Raw genomic sequence first — 19,411 nt, forward strand, 5'->3', positions numbered from 1 at the left:
TGCAGAGATGCTCCGTCTCCGTAAGACAAATATCACCCACACAATGTATTGGACATGGTGATTCTGCACGGTTCAGTGATCACATGCGGATTCACCTGGGTTTAAAGGTGACTGTGACTGACATTACTATAGAGGCACTGTGACTGACATTACTATAGAGGCAGTGTGACTGACATTACTATAGAGGCAGTGTGACTGACATTACTATAGAGGCAGTGTGACTGACATTACTATAGAGGCAGTGTGACTGACATTACTATAGAGGCAGTGTGACTGACATTACTATAGAGGCAGTGTGACTGACATTACTATAGAGGCAGTGTGACTGACATTACTATAGAGGCAGTGTGACTGACATTACTATAGAGGCAGTGTGACTGACATTACTATAGAGGCAGTGTGACTGACATTACTATAGAGGCACTGTGACTGACATTACTATAGAGGCACTGTGACTGACATTACTATAGAGGCAGTGTGACTGACATTACTATAGAGGCAGTGTGACTGACATTACTATAGAGGCAGTGTGACTGACATTACTATAGAGGCAGTGTGACTGACATTACTATAGAGGCAGTGTGACTGACATTACTATAGAGGCACTGTGACTGACATTACTATAGAGGCACTGTGACTGACATTACTATAGAGGCAGTGTGACTGACATTACTATAGAGGCAGTGTGACTGACATTACTATAGAGGCAGTGTGACTGACATTACTATAGAGGCAGTGTGACTGACATTACTATAGAGGCAGTGTGACTGACATTACTATAGAGGCAGTGTGACTGACATTACTATAGAGGCAGTGTGACTGACATTACTATAGAGGCAGTGTGACTGACATTACTATAGAGGCAGTGTGACTGACATTACTATAGAGGCAGTGTGACTGACATTACTATAGAGGCACTGTGACTGACATTACTATAGAGGCACTGTGACTGACATTACTATAGAGGCAGTGTGACTGACATTACTATAGAGGCAGTGTGACTGACATTACTATAGAGGCACTGTGACTGACATTACTATAGAGGCACTGTGACTGACATTACTATAGAGGCAGTGTGACTGACATTACTATAGAGGCACTGTGACTGACATTACTATAGAGGCACTGTGACTGACATTACTATAGAGGCAGTGTGACATTACTATAGAGGCAGTGTGACATTACTATAGAGGCAGTGTGACTGACATTACTATAGAGGCAGTGTGACTGACATTACTATAGAGGCAGTGTGACTGACATTACTATAGAGGCAGTGTGACTGACATTACTATAGAGGCAGTGTGACTGACATTACTATAGAGGCAGTGTGACTGACATTACTATAGAGGCAGTGTGACTGACATTACTATAGAGGCACTGTGACTGACATTACTATAGAGGCAGTGTGACTGACATTACTATAGAGGCACTGTGACTGACATTACTATAGAGGCACTGTGACTGACATTACTATAGAGGCACTGTGACTGACATTACTATAGAGGCAGTGTGACTGACATTACTATAGAGGCAGTGTGACTGACATTACTATAGAGGCAGTGTGACTGACATTACTATAGAGGCAGTGTGACTGACATTACTATAGAGGCAGTGTGACTGACATTACTATAGAGGCAGTGTGACTGACATTACTATAGAGGCACTGTGACTGACATTACTATAGAGGCACTGTGACTGACATTACTATAGAGGCAGTGTGACTGACATTACTATAGAGGCAGTGTGACTGACATTACTATAGAGGCAGTGTGACTGACATTACTATAGAGGCACTGTGACTGACATTACTATAGAGGCAGTGTGACTGACATTACTATAGAGGCAGTGTGACTGACATTACTATAGAGGCACTGTGACTGACATTACTATAGAGGCACTGTGACTGACATTACTATAGAGGCAGTGTGACTGACATTACTATAGAGGCAGTGTGACTGACATTACTATAGAGGCAGTGTGACTGACATTACTATAGAGGCAGTGTGACTGACATTACTATAGAGGCAGTGTGACTGACATTACTATAGAGGCAGTGTGACTGACATTACTATAGAGGCAGTGTGACTGACATTACTATAGAGGCAGTGTGACTGACATTACTATAGAGGCAGTGTGACTGACATTACTATAGAGGCAGTGTGACTGACATTACTATAGAGGCACTGTGACTGACATTACTATAGAGGCAGTGTGACTGACATTACTATAGAGGCAGTGTGACTGACATTACTATAGAGGCAGTGTGACTGACATTACTATAGAGGTACTGTGACCGACATTATTGTGGGGGTATTGTGGCTCACATTATTATGGGGGTATTGTGGCTCACACTGTTATGGCGGTACGGTGACTGACATTATTATGGGGGTATTGTGGCTCACACTGTTATGGCGGTACGGTGACTGACATTATTATGGGGGTATTGTGGCTCACACTGTTATGGCGGTATGGTGACTGACATTATTGTGGTGGGTAATATATGGGGGACACACACCTCCGCACACACCAGCTCGCTGCAGAGCAGCCCGTGACTGGTAACTTCTTCTTACCTCAGCAGCAGCTTCTACCTCATGAGGTTCCCGCCCAGTGAATTCATATGGAGAGCCCTAGTCACGTGACGCCAGAGAGCCCGCCCCCCGCAGTTCCGGCCGTCTCCGCCCCAGCTCCGGGATCCTCAGGTGATCAGTGAACTCCTGGTCTCCATAGTTACCGGAGGGCTCCGTAGTCTCTCCAGTTTCTATAGTAACGGACCAGCGCCATGGAGTGTGAGCGGGAGATCCGGCGGAGACTGCAGGAGGCCGAGCAGGAGCAGCTGCTGAGCTTCTGGGAAGAGCTGGGCTCCGGGCAGCGGGAGTCACTACTATCGGAGCTCAGGCTGCTGGACGCCCGGGAGCTGCGGGAGCACTGCGGCCGGGCACTGCAAGCCTATGTGCAGGAGAGCAGCGCCCCCCAACGGCTGGACGACAGGATGCGCCCTGTACCGGCAGAATTCATGGGGAGCGTCCGGAGGAACAACCTGGAGGAGCGGAGAGCCTGGGAGGAGGAGGGTGAGTGACCCGAGGGGGCGGGAGAAGATGCTTGCGACCCGAGAGGGGAAGTGACCCGAGAGGGGGGGGAGGGGGAGTGACCCGAGAGGGGGGGGGAGGGGGAGTGACCAGAGAGGGAGGGGGAGTGACCAGAGAGGGGGGGAGGGGGAGTGACCCGAGAGGGGGGGGGGGGGGGAGGGGGAGTGACCCGAGAGGGGGGGGGAGGGGGAGTGACCCGAGAGGGGGGGGGAGTGACCCGAGAGGGGGGGGGGAGGGGGAGTGACCAGAGAGGGGGGGGGAGGGGGAGGGGGAGTGACCAGAGAGGGGGGGGGAGGGGGAGTGACCAGAGAGGGGGGGGGAGGGGGAGTGACCAGAGAGGGGGGGGGAGGGGGAGTGACCAGAGAGGGGGGGGAGGGGGAGTGACCAGAGAGGGGGGGGAGGGGGGGGGGGAGGGGGAGTGACCAGAGAGGGGGGGGAGGGGGAGTGACCAGAGAGGGGGGGGAGGGGGAGTGACCAGAGAGGGGGGGGAGGGGGAGTGACCAGAGAGGGGGGGGGAGGGGGAGTGACCAGGGGGGGGGGGAGGGGGAGTGACCAGAAAGGGGGGGGAGGGGGAGTGACCAGAAAGGGGGGGGAGGGGGAGTGACCAGAGAGGGGGGGGAGGGGGAGTGACCCGAGAGGGGGGGAGGGGGAGTGACCCGAGAGGGGGGGAGGGGGAGTGACCCGAGAGGGGGGGGGAGGGGGAGTGACCCGAGAGGGGGGGGAGGGGGAGTGACCCGAGAGGGGGGGGAGGGGGAGTGACCCGAGACGGGGGGGGAGGGGGAGTGACCCGAGACGGGGGGGAGGGGGAGTGACCCGAGAGGGGGGGAGGGGGAGTGACCCGAGAGGGGGGAGGGGGAGTGACCCGAGAGGGGGGGGGGAGGGGGAGTGACCCGAGAGGGGGGGGGAGGGGGAGTGACCCGAGAGGGGGGGAGGGGGAGTGACCCGAGAGGGGGGGGAGGGGGAGTGACCCGAGAGGGGGGGGAGTGACCCGAGAGGGGGGGAGGGGGAGTGACCCGAGAGGGGGGGAGGGGGAGTGACCCGAGGGGGGGAGGGGGAGTGACCCGAGAGGGGGGGGAGGGGGAGTGACCCAAGGGGGGGGAGTGACCCGAGAGGGGGGGAGGGGGAGTGACCCGAGAGGGGAGGGGGAGTGACCCGAGAGGGGGGGGAGGGGGAGGGGGAATGACCCGAGAGGGGGGGGGAGGGGGAGTGACCCGAGAGGGGGGGGAGGGGGAGTGACCCGAGAGGGGGGGGAGCGGGAGTGACCCGAGAGGGGGGGGAGCGGGAGTGACCCGAGAGGGGAGGGGTCTGTTACAAACCCCCAAATATAACAGAAACCATGGAAAGTCTACTTCTAAAGCAGATAGATGAAGCTGCAACCCATAATGAGGTCCTGGTTATGGGGGACTTTAACTACCCGGATATTAACTGGGAAACAGAAACCTGTGAAACCCATAAAGGCAACAGGTTTCTGCTAATAACCAAGAAAAATGATCTTTCACAATTGGTGCAGAATCCAACCAGAGGAGCAGCACTTTTAGACCTAATACTATCTAATAGACCTGACAGAATAACAAATCTGCAGGTGGTTGGGCATCTAGGAAATAGCGACCACAATATTGTGCAGTTTCACCTGTCTTTCACTAGGGGCACTTGTCAGGGAGTCACAAAAACACTGAACTTTAGGAAGGCAAAGTTTGAACAGCTTAGAGATGCCCTTAATCTGGTAGACTGGGACAATATCCTCAGAAATAAGAATACAGATATTAAATGGAAAATGTTTAAGAACATCCTAAATAGGCAGTGTAAGCGGTTTATACCTTGTGGGAATAAAAGGACTAGAAATAGGAAAAACCCAATGTGGCTAAACAAAGAAGTAAGACAGGCAATTAATAGTAAAAAGAAAGCATTTGCACTACTAAAGCAGGATGGCACCATTGAAGCTCTAAAAAACTATAGGGAGAAAAATACTTTATCTAAAAAACTAATTAAAGCTGCCAAAAAGGAAACAGAGAAGCACATTGCTAAGGAGAGTAAAACTAATCCCAAACTGTTCTTCAACTATATCAATAGTAAAAGAATAAAAACTGAAAATGTAGGCCCCTTAAAAAATAGTGAGGAAAGAATGGTTGTAGATGACGAGGAAAAAGCTAACATATTAAACACCTTCTTCTCCACGGTATTCACGGTGGAAAATGAAATGCTAGGTGAAATCCCAAGAAACAATGAAAACCCTATATTAAGGGTCACCAATCTAACCCAAGAAGAGGTGCGAAACCGGCTAAATAAGATTAAAATAGATAAATCTCCGGGTCCGGATGGAATACACCCACGAGTACTAAGAGAACTAAGTAATGTAATAGATAAACCATTATTTCTTATTTTTAGTGACTCTATAGCGACAGGGTCTGTTCCGCAGGATTGGCGCATAGCAAATGTGGTGCCAATATTCAAAAAGGGCTCTAAAAGTGAACCTGGAAATTATAGGCCAGTAAGTCTAACCTCTATTGTTGGTAAAATATTTGAAGGGTTTCTGAGGGATGTTATTCTGGATTATCTCAATGAGAATAACTGTTTAACTCCATATCAGCATGGGTTTATGAGAAATCGCTCCTGTCAAACCAATCTAATCAGTTTTTATGAAGAGGTAAGCTATAGACTGGACCACGGTGAGTCATTGGACGTGGTATATCTCGATTTTTCCAAAGCGTTTGATACCGTGCCGCACAAGAGGTTGGTACACAAAATGAGAATGCTTGGTCTGGGGGAAAATGTGTGTAAATGGGTTAGTAACTGGCTTAGTGATAGAAAGCAGAGGGTGGTTATAAATGGTATAGTCTCTAACTGGGTCGCTGTGACCAGTGGGGTACCGCAGGGGTCAGTATTGGGACCTGTTCTCTTCAACATATTCATTAATGATCTGGTAGAAGGTTTACACAGTAAAATATCGATATTTGCAGATGATACAAAACTATGTAAAGCAGTTAATACAAGAGAAGATAGTATTCTGCTGCAGATGGATCTGGATAAGTTGGAAACTTGGGCTGAAAGGTGGCAGATGAGGTTTAACAATGATAAATGTAAGGTTATACACATGGGAAGAATGAATCAATGTCACCATTACACACTGAATGGGAAACCACTGGGTAAATCTGACAGGGAGAAGGACTTGGGGATCCTAGTTAATGATAAACTTACCTGGAGCAGCCAGTGCCAGGCAGCAGCTGCCAAGGCAAACAGGATCATGGGGTGCATTAAAAGAGGTCTGGATACACATGATGAGAGCATTATACTGCCTCTGTACAAATCCCTAGTTAGACCGCACATGGAGTACTGTGTCCAGTTTTGGGCACCGGTGCTCAGGAAGGATATAATGGAACTAGAGAGAGTACAAAGGAGGGCAACAAAATTAATAAAGGGGATGGGAGAACTACAATACCCAGATAGATTAGCGAAATTAGGATTATTTAGTCTAGAAAAAAGACGACTGAGGGGCGATCTAATAACCATGTATAAGTATATAAGGGGACAATACAAATATCTCGCTGAGGATCTGTTTATACCAAGGAAGGTGACGGGCACAAGGGGGCATTCTTTGCGTCTGGAGGAGAGAAGGTTTTTCCACCAACATAGAAGAGGATTCTTTACTGTTAGGGCAGTGAGAATCTGGAATTGCTTGCCTGAGGAGGTGGTGATGGCGAACTCAGTCGAGGGGTTCAAGAGAGGCCTGGATGTCTTCCTGGAGCAGAACAATATTGTATCATACAATTAGGTTCTGTAGAAGGACGTAGATCTGGGGATTTATTATGATGGAATATAGGCTGAACTGGATGGACAAATGTCTTTTTTCGGCCTTACTAACTATGTTACTATGTTACTATGAGTGACCCGAGAGGGGGGGGAGGGGGAGTGACCCGAGAGGGGGGGGAGGGGGAGTGACCCGAGAGGGGGGGAGGGGGAGTGACCCGAGAGGGGGGGGGAGGGGGAGTGACCCGAGAGGGGGGGGAGGGGGAGCGACCCGAGAAGGGGGGGAGGGGGAGCGACCCGAGAGGGGGGGGAGGGGGAGCGACCCGAGAGGGGGGGAGGGGGAGCGACCCGAGAGGGGGGGGGAGGGGGAGCGACCCGAGAGAGGGGGGGAGGGGGAGCGACCCGAGAGAGGGGGGGAGGGGGAGCGACCCGAGAGAGGGGGGGGAGGGGGAGCGACCCGAGAGAGAGGGGGAGGGGGAGCGACCCGAGAGAGGGGGGGAGGGGGAGCGACCCGAGAGAGAGGGGGGGAGGGGGAGCGACCCGAGAGAGAGGGGGGAGGGGGAGCGACCCGAGAGGGGAAGGTGGGGGAGCGACCCGAGAGGGGGAGGAGGAGTGACCCGAGAGGGGGAGGAGGAGGAGTGCCCCGAGAGGGGGAGGAAGGGGAGTGACCCAAGGGGGTGGGAGAAGATGCTTGCGACCCGAGAGGGGAAGGTGGGGGAGTGACCCGAGAGGGGGAGGAGGAGGAGGAGTGACCCGTGAGGAGGAGTGACCCGTGAGGGGGAGTGACCCGTGAGGGGGAGTGCCCCGAGAGGGGGAAGAAGGGGAGTGACCCGAGGGGGTGGGAGAAGATGCTTGCGACCCGAGAGGGGGAGGAGGGAGAGTGACCCGAGAGGGGGAGGAGGAGGAGTGACCCAAGAGGGGAGGAGGGGGAGTGCCCCGAGAGGGGGAGGAAGGGGAGTGACCCGAGGGGGTGGGAGAAAATGCTTGCGACCCGAGAGGGGGAGTGACCCGAGGGGGTGGGAGAAGATGCTTGCGACCCGAGAGGGGGAGTGACCCGAGAGAGGGAGTGACCCGAGAGGGAGAGGAGGGGTAGTGACCCGAGAGGGGGAGGAGGGGGAGTGACCCGAGAGGGGGAGGAGGGGGAGTGACCCGAGAGGGGGAGGAGGGGGAGTGACCCAGGAGGGGGAGTGACCCGAAAGGGGGAGGAGGGGGAATGACCCGAGAGGGGGAGGAGGGGGAGTGACCCGAGAGGGGGAGGAGAATGGGGAGTGACCTGACGGGGAGTGACTTTGTGCCCCGATAACAGAAGATAGGGGGGGTATTTGTGAGGGCAGCGCTCAGCATCTGTCTGCACCTAAATCCCATGCATAGTGCCCTGTACACATGTGTGAGCCCCTCACATTGTATTTACTGCAGTAATCTTAGACCTTGTACCCGTTGGTGCCACTATGGTGTGTGATAAGCTGCCCTGCCCCCTTTATATTGTGCGATATCTGCATGTCTTGTAATCTACAGAATACAATAAAATGGGAATCAGTCCGCAGCCTACTACTGTGCCCCCAGTGTGACCATTATATACCCTGTGCCCCCAAGTGTGACCATTCTATACCCCGTGCCCCCCCTGTATGGACATTCTATACTCTGTGACCCCCTTGTGTGACCCTTGTATATGTTGTGCCCCCCCCCCCCCCCCCCGTGTTGCCATTCTATATCCTGTGCCCCCCAGTGTGACCCTTGTATGCGCTGTTCCCCCAGGGGCAGGGTTACTGGTTAGTAGGGGCGCTCAGGATACAGGCCGTGTCTTGTGATGTCAGTACTCACTAATAGTATGTGCCGTATATATACATACTATACTATACACATAATCATAGTGCACTGACTAAACTCCCACTTTAACTGCAGGAGGCGACAGAAGTGCCGGATTATCGGAAGCCTCCATTTTATTCTGATGATGGCCGCTGGGGCTCACTGGACTGTGGTCTTCATGGTCTAATTATCATGTCTTACAGGTTACCGCCAGATCTCAGAAAACAAGGTGGCCGTCCTGCTGCTGGCCGGGGGTCAGGGCACACGTCTGGGAGTGACGTACCCCAAAGGCATGTACAATGTGGGGCTGCCCAGTGGGAAGACTCTGTACCAGATCCAGGCGGAGCGCATCCTGCGTCTGCAGCAGCTGGCCGGAGAGAAACACTCTGTGCAGTGCACGGTGCCATGGTAAGGGGCTTTGTATCCATGAGGGTCAGCGTTCCCACAATGCACATAGCGGCCCAGTATATAGGAGGGTCCGTGATCTGTACATGAACTCTCGTCCCCTCAGGTACATCATGACCAGCGAGTTCACCCTGAACCCCACTCAGGAGTTTTTTGAGGAGCACAACTTCTTCGGCATTGATCGGGCAGATGTCGTCATGTTTGAGCAGAGGATGCTGCCCGCAGTCGGGTTCGATGGTCGGGCCATTTTGGAAAGGAAGGACAAGGTTGCTATGGCTCCCGGTAATTTGTGAAGGCAGCTGGGGGAGGTTGTGCTATACGGAGTCCTGGGGCATCTGGCCTCCAATATAGAGTCTAGTCGCTTAATTAGTAATATCTCCATCTTTCTATTTACAGTCAGCCTATAAACTGTCATAACCTGCCGCTGATTGCACCATTTCTAATATTATATTGGGGATTTGCCTCATATCTACCATGACATGTGTCACTCCAGATGGCAATGGCGGCCTGTACAGAGCCCTGGCTGACAACCACATACTGGAAGACATGGAGGCGCGAGGCGTCTGTTACATCCACGTGTACTGTGTGGACAATATACTGGTGAAGCTGGCCGATCCCGTGTTTGTGGGGTTCTGTGTGTCCAAAGGGGCTGATTGTGGGGCTAAGGTTAGTGACCAAATTACTCTTTAAGGGGTTGTGGAGGCCTCATCTGACATCAGGTCTGGTACGGTGAAATGCATCCTCATGCTGGGCACTACATATGCTGACTAACCAGCCATAGCAAATATCATGCCTGGGTGCAATACTCGCTGGCCGTCGAATGGATGCCTAAACAATGTGCCCCACCCTTCGTGGACTTGCACTTTTTCATACCCTTTTTATATTGGGCCTGGACGTCTCCATGAATAAGGTTTTCCTATGGTAGACCTGTAAAGGATAGTCTGGAGCGAGTTGGTCACAGAGACCCCACTGGTTCCCAAATTCCCTGTGGTCTCTGGTGTATCCCCTATCCCTCATTGTGAGCAGGGGACATTCTTTTTGCCACCTTTTATATTTGCTGCTTTTATCCTTTATCAATGGGTGATGGGAGTCATTGTTCTTGTATGCATTATTAATGCGTCTTTTTGGTAACTCAGGTGGTGGAGAAGGCATACCCGTCGGAGCCAGTCGGGGTCGTGTGCCAGGTGGACGGCATCTACCAGGTTGTGGAGTACAGCGAGGTCAGCCCTGTCACAGCTGAGATGCGTAACCCTGATGGTAGCTTGACCTATAGCGCTGGCAACATCTGCAATCATTTCTTCACCCTGGACTTCCTGAAGAACATAGCCGGGTCAGTGCGCTATCAGTGGGGGCCATGTACGTACTTTTCTGTGACGTTCCAATTCATTGATAGCAAACAATGGTAATGCAGCCTGTAACTGGGAGTTATCCAGTCTGTATATCGTGTGTGACTGGCTTATCTCAAGGGTCTCGCAGTCTCTGGTCACAGCTCTTTGCTGCAGGGTCTCTTCATACTGTCCAGTGGACCATCATACTGCCATCCAGAGATAAGTGTTCATGGCAGCCACTTATCGTCCTTTGAAACAACATGCCAGATGTGACCAATACAGTCTATTAAATACCCTTGTGCCCCTTTCCTCAGGGCCCTAGGGGAGCGCCTGGGATACCATGTAGCCATCAAGAAAGTCCCTTATGTGGATGAAGAAGGAAATCTGGTGAAGCCCACGCGACCGAACGGGATAAAGATGGAGAAGTTTGTGTTCGACGTCTTCCAGTTTGCCAAGTGAGTGATATTCTGCACACTGCCCTGATGCTATGGACGGAAGCCGTATGGGTGATGCCAGTCTTCTGTCTTCATTTGCAGGAACTTTGTGGCATTTGAAGTTATCAGGGAAGAGGAATTCTCCCCCTTAAAAAATGCAGACACGGCCAATAAGGACACCCCGACTACAGCGAGACGCTCGCTTCTATGGCAGCACTACCGCTGGGCTCTGGAAGCCGGGGCTACGTTTACTGATGCCAATGGCTGTGCCATAGCCGAGAACGCCAAGTTAGTGTTCAGTGAGCTGCGCCCGTGCATTTCACCACAGCCCCTCTGCTTATTATTCATTTACATCTCCTCTTTGTAGGGTTTCAGACGTGGAAGATCCCCCCGCGGTGTGTGAGATTTCCCCGCTAATCTCCTATTTTGGAGAGGTGAGTGGTGTGAGAGTAACGCACACATCAGCTGGTGATGCCACCATACACGGCCCAGACCACCCCTCTACTACCAGAGTCATTTTCTCTAGAGGGACACACATAGAAAGAAATATGCAGCAATCAGAATAATTTTCCCTCTTGCTGCACATTTATTTCTCCTGTATGGATGGTTTTAGGTACCCGACCTGTCTCATAGATTGGGGTCTGGAGCTAGTCACCCCCTGTTACCTTCATATGGCCTACTTTGGCATTTGTTCATTAGACTATCTCTTTCACTATTGAGATTTGTTCCTTCCCCTGTTCCTAAAACCATAACTTTAGTTTTCTGTCTCCATCGCCGTATGAAGACTTCTTTGTTCTTCTTTTGCTGGACAAGTTGTAGTTTTGAATAACACCATGAATTTGAATGCATAATATGCTGGAAAATAAGAACAAAAATTCCAAATTCGATGAATTGAAAAAAAATTGAAATATTTTTACGTTGATTGGTGGATTCTGTTTCTACAACATTCACCTCATGGTAAAAGTAACTCAGTAAATGTCTTCTACGGGTCGGTATCATTATGGTGGTATAAAATTTGTGCTTTTGTTTTACTACAGAAAACATGTGCCCCCCAAAATTGGTCCATCTGCCTTATTTTGGGAGCCATCGCGATGTGGGAGCACTTGTTTTGTTTTTTTTTGTACGCTTTTATTAGTACCATTTAGGATCCATACAATTTTCTAATCTATTTTTCTTTGGGAAGTCCAGTGGCAAAAAACACCCAAAACAGTGATACTGCCTTTTTTGACCCTCTCTTTTGGCTTTTACCATACAGGGTAAATATTTTATTTCTTTGAACAATTACTCATGAGCGATACCAATTTTTTTTTCTCTTTTAGATTTTTATTACTCATGAGCTAACATGCTCGGATAAAGTGTTATCTGAGCATGCTCATGTGCTAACCGAGTGTCTTTGGCGTGCGTGAATAATATGGTTGAGTCCCCACGGCTGCAAGTCTTGCGGCGGTTCGACAGCTACAACATATGCAGGATCACAAAGAAAAAGACCTCTAAGTGTAAAAGAGACCCAATCCAGAGTATTTTATGGAAAATAGTACTTTTATTATACAAATTAGATTACAATCATCGATAATCAGAGTATAGCTAACCAAGCAGGATAGGAGAGGTACACAATCACCACGTGAATCAGAATGATTTATGCACACTATAAAATATTTCTGTGTGTGTGGCAACAATCCAGTAATTATAATGTAGACTCACTTATAAAAACCATAATCAAGATACTACAACAAATCAACAATTAGTATATCCATAAATAATTTAGAATATATTAAGACTTATTGCATAATTTGTCCCAATACAGGTATATAAAGTGCATATGCCCAGGAGTATTTTACAACACAGCTACTAGGAACCATTTAATATCCTAGTATGGCCACTATAAGGCTAGGTTCACATTGCGTTAGGGCAGTCCATTTAGCGCATAGCGCTACGGACTGCGCTAACGCAATGTCCCAAAAGGATCGCGTTTGCCGATTCCGCTAGCGCAGATACCCGATCTGCGCTAGCGAGGAACAGACCTCGGATGCTGCAAGCAGCGTCCGCGGTCCGTCCGAAACTAACGGGACATCGCTAGCACGTGCCGAAAATGGCATGCGCTAGCGATGCGCTAGAGATCCGATAGCACATTGCCGTCAATGGATGCGCTAACGCAGTGATTTTCAACCTTTTTTGAGCCGCGGCACACTTTTTATACTTAAAAAATCCCGAGGCACACCACCAACCAAAATGGCACAAAATGGTGCGTCCAGGTTTGAGATGAAAGTCTGCAGTCATTCTATGTGACTGCAGGCTTCTGAATTCTCACAGCGCAAGCACTGCACACTTTCAGGATTCTCCCTTGCCGGTGGCCAGAGTGGACGGTCATGACAGCACAAGTATGTGATTTGGATACTTCTGGCCACATTCTAACTAGACGTGTCCGGCCTCAGTCAATTCATTTTCATTGAATGAGGCCACACATGTCTAGTCAGCACGTGACCGCATGTATGTAAATCACCAACATCAGAGAATTATGATAGCAGTGTGCACTGTGAGAATTCAGAAGTCTGCAGTCACATAGTATGACTGCAGACTCATCACAACCTTGGACATCCCCTTTAATGTTCCTAACAAATAAAAATGAGAATTAGTATCACAAAAAAAACACATTTACATCCAGGTACCTGAGAGATGACGTTTGTGGAGTCGCCTCTTTCTTTTCATCTTCACCTTGTCCAGATGCCATGATGACTCTTCTCATCCACCGGCAGAGCTCGTTTCTGCAGACTTCCATCTTCTCCTGTCTTCTGCAGCACATCCCGACACAACACCCTTAAAGATAGCAGTGTTATTATAATGCTCCAGAATAACAATATCTGCCCTAGGCTGAGCCCCTGAGTAAATAATTGCCCCTCACTTTATTCCCAGCACATAATATGACCCTCACTGTCCCTCTTATGGTACATGCCATCCACACTACCCTCTCTCTCTTTTCCATACTTCACACTGCCTTCTCATACGGTGTCCCTCATAGAGAGCCCAGTCTCTCTACTGTGCCCCTTCATTACACTCCTCCTACTTGGCATACTGTCTCCTCCTGGCTGTTACCCTCACACTACTCAGTATCTATTATGTGTCCACTCACACTTTCATCCCCCCATACTGTCTGCACACATTTCTAATAGCCTCTTCCTGTACATCCCCCCCTGCTAACATACCCCTTTGCTCTCTCCATATTTCCTCCTCACACATTCCCCCCTGACACATTCCCCCGACTCCCCATACTGTCCTCACACATCCCATCACCGTTGCTCCCAGTACTGTCAGCACACATTTTTCCCCTCGCTACTGTGTCCACCCCCATCTCCCCACTCACCCCCACAGAATATATCCACTGCCCTTCCGATAGAATAAATCCATCCCCTTCCACAGAATAAATGCACCCTGCCCCACACATGCTAAATAAATTCCAGCCCCCCCCCCACGTACACACTGAATAAATCCCCCCCACACACTGAATAAATCCCCCCCACACACTGAATAAATCCCCCCCCCCCACACACTGAATAAATCCCCCCACTCACTGAATAAATCCCCCCCCACACTGAATAAATCCCCCCACACACTGAATAAATCCCCCCACACACTGAATAAATCCCCCCACACACTGAATAAATCCCCCCCACACACTGAATAAATCCCCCCCACACACTGAATAAATCCCCCCACACACTGAATAAATCCCCCCACTCACTGAATAAATCCCCCCCACGCACTGAATAAATCCCCCCACACACTGAATAAATCCCCCCACACACTGAATAAATCCCCCCACACACTGAATAAATCCCCCCCACACACTGAATAAATCCCCCCACACACTGAATAAATCCCCCCCCACACTGAATAAATCCCCCCCCACACTGAATAAATCCCCCCCCACACTTAATAAATCCCCCCACACACTTAATAAATCCCCCCACACACTTAATAAATCCCCCCCACACACTGAATAAATCCCCCCCCACACTTAATAAATCCCCCCACACACTTAATAAATCCCCCCACACACTTAATAAATCCCCCCCCCCACACTTAATAAATCCCCCCCCCACACTTAATAAATCCCCCCACATACTCCCCATAAACCCACCCCACGCTGAATCTTCGGTGTCTTCAGCTCCACAGCACAGGAGCACTTACCACCAGGTCTCTTCTTTCTCCTGCGCGCCGGATAGTGACGTCAGCAGCGTGATCACATGACTTGATCACGCTGCTGGCGTCGCTCTGACCCAGCGGTCAGAGCCTCAATTGTACTCGCAGCTGGTAGATGTCTGCGAGTACAATTGATCTCCGGGAGTCGGCGCGCTGCAGCTTCTCTATGCCGGCTGTCAGCTTGACAGTCGGCACAGAGAACAGCTGACTCCTGTTCCCCGCGGCACACCCGACCATGTGTCGCGGCACACTGGTTGAAAAACACTGCGCTAACGGATCCATTGCATGGCGTTAATTGCTACAATTTCGCCATGTAACAGAGTCCGCTAGCGTTAACCCATTAACGCAATGTGAACCTAGCCTAATAGGGAGTTATTGCACAAGTTTTCCTCGAAATAAATGCAAAATGCATGGAAAACTAAATGAAGGGCATAGGAAAGTGAAAGGTGCAGAGCTGCATGATTTGAATAAAGTGCATATGTAATGCAGAGCTTCATAATTTAAATAAAGTGCATATATAAATGTATACCTTATGTATGGTGAGAGACGTGCACCCCAGCCTGCCGCCTCAACGCGCGTTTCGCCGGTCTTCTTCATGCAGGGATTGCTGTGAAATCACTTTATCGCTTCTATAATACAGTGCTGCACTGTAGTATTACTGTGTACTGTATAATTGCCGATCCCCTGTGGAACCTGCCGCAGGCTTCATAGCTGTACAAAAGAGGCAGACATGAGAGGCCTTCAGTAGGATCTTCCCAGCTGCCATTACATCGAAACCCCGCAGTCTCTTTGTGTAGAGGGTAGGGGACTATAGGGGTCAGAAAGGCGCATTTCTGTTTCCAACCTTTTAAGTGCCATTGTCATGATTGACAACGGCATCTAAAGTTAAACTAGTTCTTATCACTTACTTTCCAGTGCCGGTTGTATAACACAATGGTCACCAGTGTTGTATTATTATTATTATTATTATTTATTATTATAGCGCCATTTATTCCATGGCGCTTTACATGTAAGGAGGGGTATACATAATAAAAACAAGTACAATAATCTTAAACAATACAAGTCATAACTGGTACAGGAGGATAGAGGACCCTGCCCGCGAAGGCTCACAATCTACAAGGGATGGGTGAGGATACAGTAGGTGAGAAGTATGAAGCTGGTTCAGCTCCTGAGTCCTTTGGATTCAGGCTAATACCCAAAATAGGCCAAAACTGTAAAAAATATAGAATATGGGGGGTCAAATGTGGCCTTCAGTGAAAACCTCACTAAAAATGTCCTAGCACCTCTGATGCAGTTGTAAGGTTCACAGCGCTCCCCGCTGATCGTACACTGATCTCGTCCCTGAGACAACCCCTGCCTGCCCAGAGGTGTAGCGTACACCGGACCGGAGGGCCTACATATTAACAGAAGATTACATTTTATACAAACAAAAGAACACAGCAGCCTCTGTAAGGCTAAGATGCAAGCACTGACTATATGAGATCAGAACCGCATTACTGCTATATAGAATATACTTATAAAAAGGAAGGGACTTATCTCATAAATTGGCCAATTCATTAGAGCCCATCAGCGTTTTTTTAACATGCGTTTTTGACTTGTTGGTGTGCAATGCTTTAAATAAAGCTGCTTTGGTTTTGATAAGTCTTAATTTTTTTGCTTTGACAAAACTTTATTGATATACTTAGATACAGATTACATGTGCTTTTTTACTGCGGATTTTCGCATTCAGTGTAAGTCTACGGTGAAAATCTGCACAGAATACTTACCCACAACTTTCTTTTACCCGCAAGAGAAACTGACATGCTGCCGATTTGAAAAACCCACCACGGGTCACTTTACTCTGTGTTATAAAGGAGCACAGCGGGCAGGAAATGTTTGACGCAGGGAAAATGTTGGGAACATAGCCTCAGGCTGATGGATGGGGTGCACAGTCTGTAAAGGCCGGAGTCACACAAGCGCATGTTCTGTCATTCCAGATAATCAGGGACGATTATGCCAATGACACTCAGTTCAAACTCTGTCAAGAGTGTGAGCCGAGTGTCAGTGCACTGTGCATCTCCTCCATTGCTGGCATCCGCAGTAATCAGACTGCACTCTGATGACATCCGATTGCAGTCCGATGTTTCACACACACCCATAGACTTGTATGGGTGCTTGTGAGTCTGTTCTCGCAGCATGCTGCCATTGTTTTCTCACGCTGAATAGATATGAGAAAATAATCACAGATCTGCACTTGCCCCATAGTAAAAACATTGGGCTGAGTGCTATTAGATAAAATAAAGCTGTGTTATACGCCAGTATGAGCGAGGCCTGTTTTTAATTAGTGCTGGAACCTACATGCCCCTAAAATTTGTAGCTTTTAGCCCAGGAGAGATATGTCTGATAAATATTAGGTTTAGGGTCCCATCACCAAAAGGTCACCTTGTCGTGGTTGATGGACTCTCCTGCGTTATTTACCTTCCTTTTTATAGGTAATGCAGTTCACATCTCATACATTCTATGTTTGCATCTCAGCACTTACAGACGCTGCCGTGTTCTGTTGTTTGTCCTGTAGATTATGCTTACACCTGTTCACACTTGCTTTATTCTGTTCAGAGGTGCGAGTTAGTTTTTTGTAGTAGATTACATTTAATATATAATTTTGCTAGCTTTTACAGATATGGGGTATTTGTCCAGACCCCAGAGCTTATTACTGCTGGTCTTTCTCTCATTGGACGTGACTGACTCGGTCTCTTCTGCTGCAGGGCCTAGATGTGCATCTGAGCAAAAAGGAAATCGCATCCCCCTTCACCCTGGATGTCCAGAGGGTGTAGGAAGAAATGAAGAGCTGATCCCTGCTTAGAGGAGTCATTGTGCCTTATGATCCGTCACCACCTGGCTCGGGAGAACTGAGAATTACTGCCTTGTGTGGCAGCAAATTACTAGAAAACCAAAAATGAAGGAGGTCGCCATCGAGGTTGGTGCTGGACATCAGCCACACATGGTATACGTCTTAGGACAAGCAGTTGGTGGTGTGAATTCTGTAGCTCTGTATTCACATCACCCTGATATTAGGTAGATTTACAGGCTTCTTTCCAGCCTTACTCTGTGCAGCATTTCTCACTACCTCTGATTTTACAATTGTCAGTTCCTGCGTCAAAACCTCTCCTCATGCACTTACTCCTACATGCTTTACACTGCAGCTTATTCAGGATGGATGTGGGAGGAGGTATCAGAACTGCAGTCTAAGTATCTGATGATGTATGCAGAGGACCGTACCCTGCCACATGCTTGCTTTTATATCATTTGTGTAAAATGCCCTCTTTCGTTATGTCAGTTGCAGCCACATCAACACAATACAATACCGATGCCATGTCAGCAGATCAGCGGCAATGCAGTACCAGACTTTGCCCCTTCATCAACCACACTGATAGGTAGGCACAGCTGCTGCATCCTGCTTGGGTCAGAAGCAAAAACATTAGTAATAGCAGAAGTGCAGAATTTGTGCGGCCATTGAGGACTGATGTGTTGCGCCACCCCAATTATCGACGGGGACTTGCTAAAACCCACCGCCTTTTACAAAGTCCAGATCCATGGGAAGGGCGTAAGTAAATGGGTGCAGTATGAAATTACAGATGAAGTGATAAAGTGATTTATTACCTTACCACAGTCCAGACATGATGAGGTTTTTCTTCTGAATTATCAAATGCTGGATTATAGGAATTGCACTGACAGTGCCATAAAATGCTGCCGTTCATAAATCATGATATTATTTGTTGGCACACCTGTCTACTTAGGGGCACAAGATCAAAGAAGCGAATCCTATCCTGTCCGTTCTAAGTCCAGGATGGTCCAATAAACTGGAGACTGATTCTTGATATTGGGTCGTGTTCTTTTCTTGTGCACAAAAATGGAAAAATATCTATGGCGTCCATTCTGTATGATTACCTGACATATTTATTGCAGAAATTTCCACAACTGTATCAGTCTTCTCACAAGACAAAAGAACGGAGTGAAAAAATCCCAAAACTCATAATATCTAAAAGCAATGTATATTTTATTAGATCCAATAACAATAATTTAAAGATCAAACACTGTAATGACACATATAAAACAGGAGAAATGTGGAGGAAAAACTGTCTGTATGCTAGATGGTGTGGGAGAACCTAATCATCCTAAGCAAGGTGTATACGGCAAGTGCCGATAAATATAGGAGGGAAAAAATCTGTGATCAAAACAGGGCTGTGGAGCACGTAAGTGTACAGACATAGACCTCCATATCAAATCCCAATCCAAATATAAGCTACCAAAGCTTACCCATGTGATAGGCGAATGATTCTCCCAGTTCCACCAGCGGCCTCCTGACGCACGTTTCGCGGTCAGCTTTTTTTTTTATCAGTCTTCTGTATGGGGCTGACAGAAATCCATGGAC

At 48.8% G+C, this 19,411-nt stretch overlaps 1 protein-coding gene across 1 annotated transcript; it reads left to right on the plus strand.

The window, feature by feature from the left end:
- The first annotated feature begins 2,661 nt into the window (after positions 1-2,661).
- On the plus strand, positions 2,662-18,857 carry UAP1L1 (UDP-N-acetylglucosamine pyrophosphorylase 1 like 1). Its single transcript, XM_069747635.1, has 9 exons — positions 2,662-3,068; positions 8,840-9,044; positions 9,148-9,323; positions 9,535-9,707; positions 10,178-10,371; positions 10,684-10,824; positions 10,906-11,091; positions 11,171-11,237; positions 17,745-18,857. Exons 1-9 carry the CDS (start codon positions 2,780-2,782, stop codon positions 17,811-17,813), a joined length of 1,500 nt encoding a protein of 499 aa, XP_069603736.1. The 5' UTR covers positions 2,662-2,779; the 3' UTR covers positions 17,814-18,857.
- Positions 18,858-19,411: the final 554 nt, after the last annotated feature.

Source organism: Ranitomeya imitator, chromosome 2 (genome assembly GCF_032444005.1).
Source record: "Ranitomeya imitator isolate aRanImi1 chromosome 2, aRanImi1.pri, whole genome shotgun sequence".
NCBI lineage: Eukaryota > Metazoa > Chordata > Amphibia > Anura > Dendrobatidae > Ranitomeya > Ranitomeya imitator.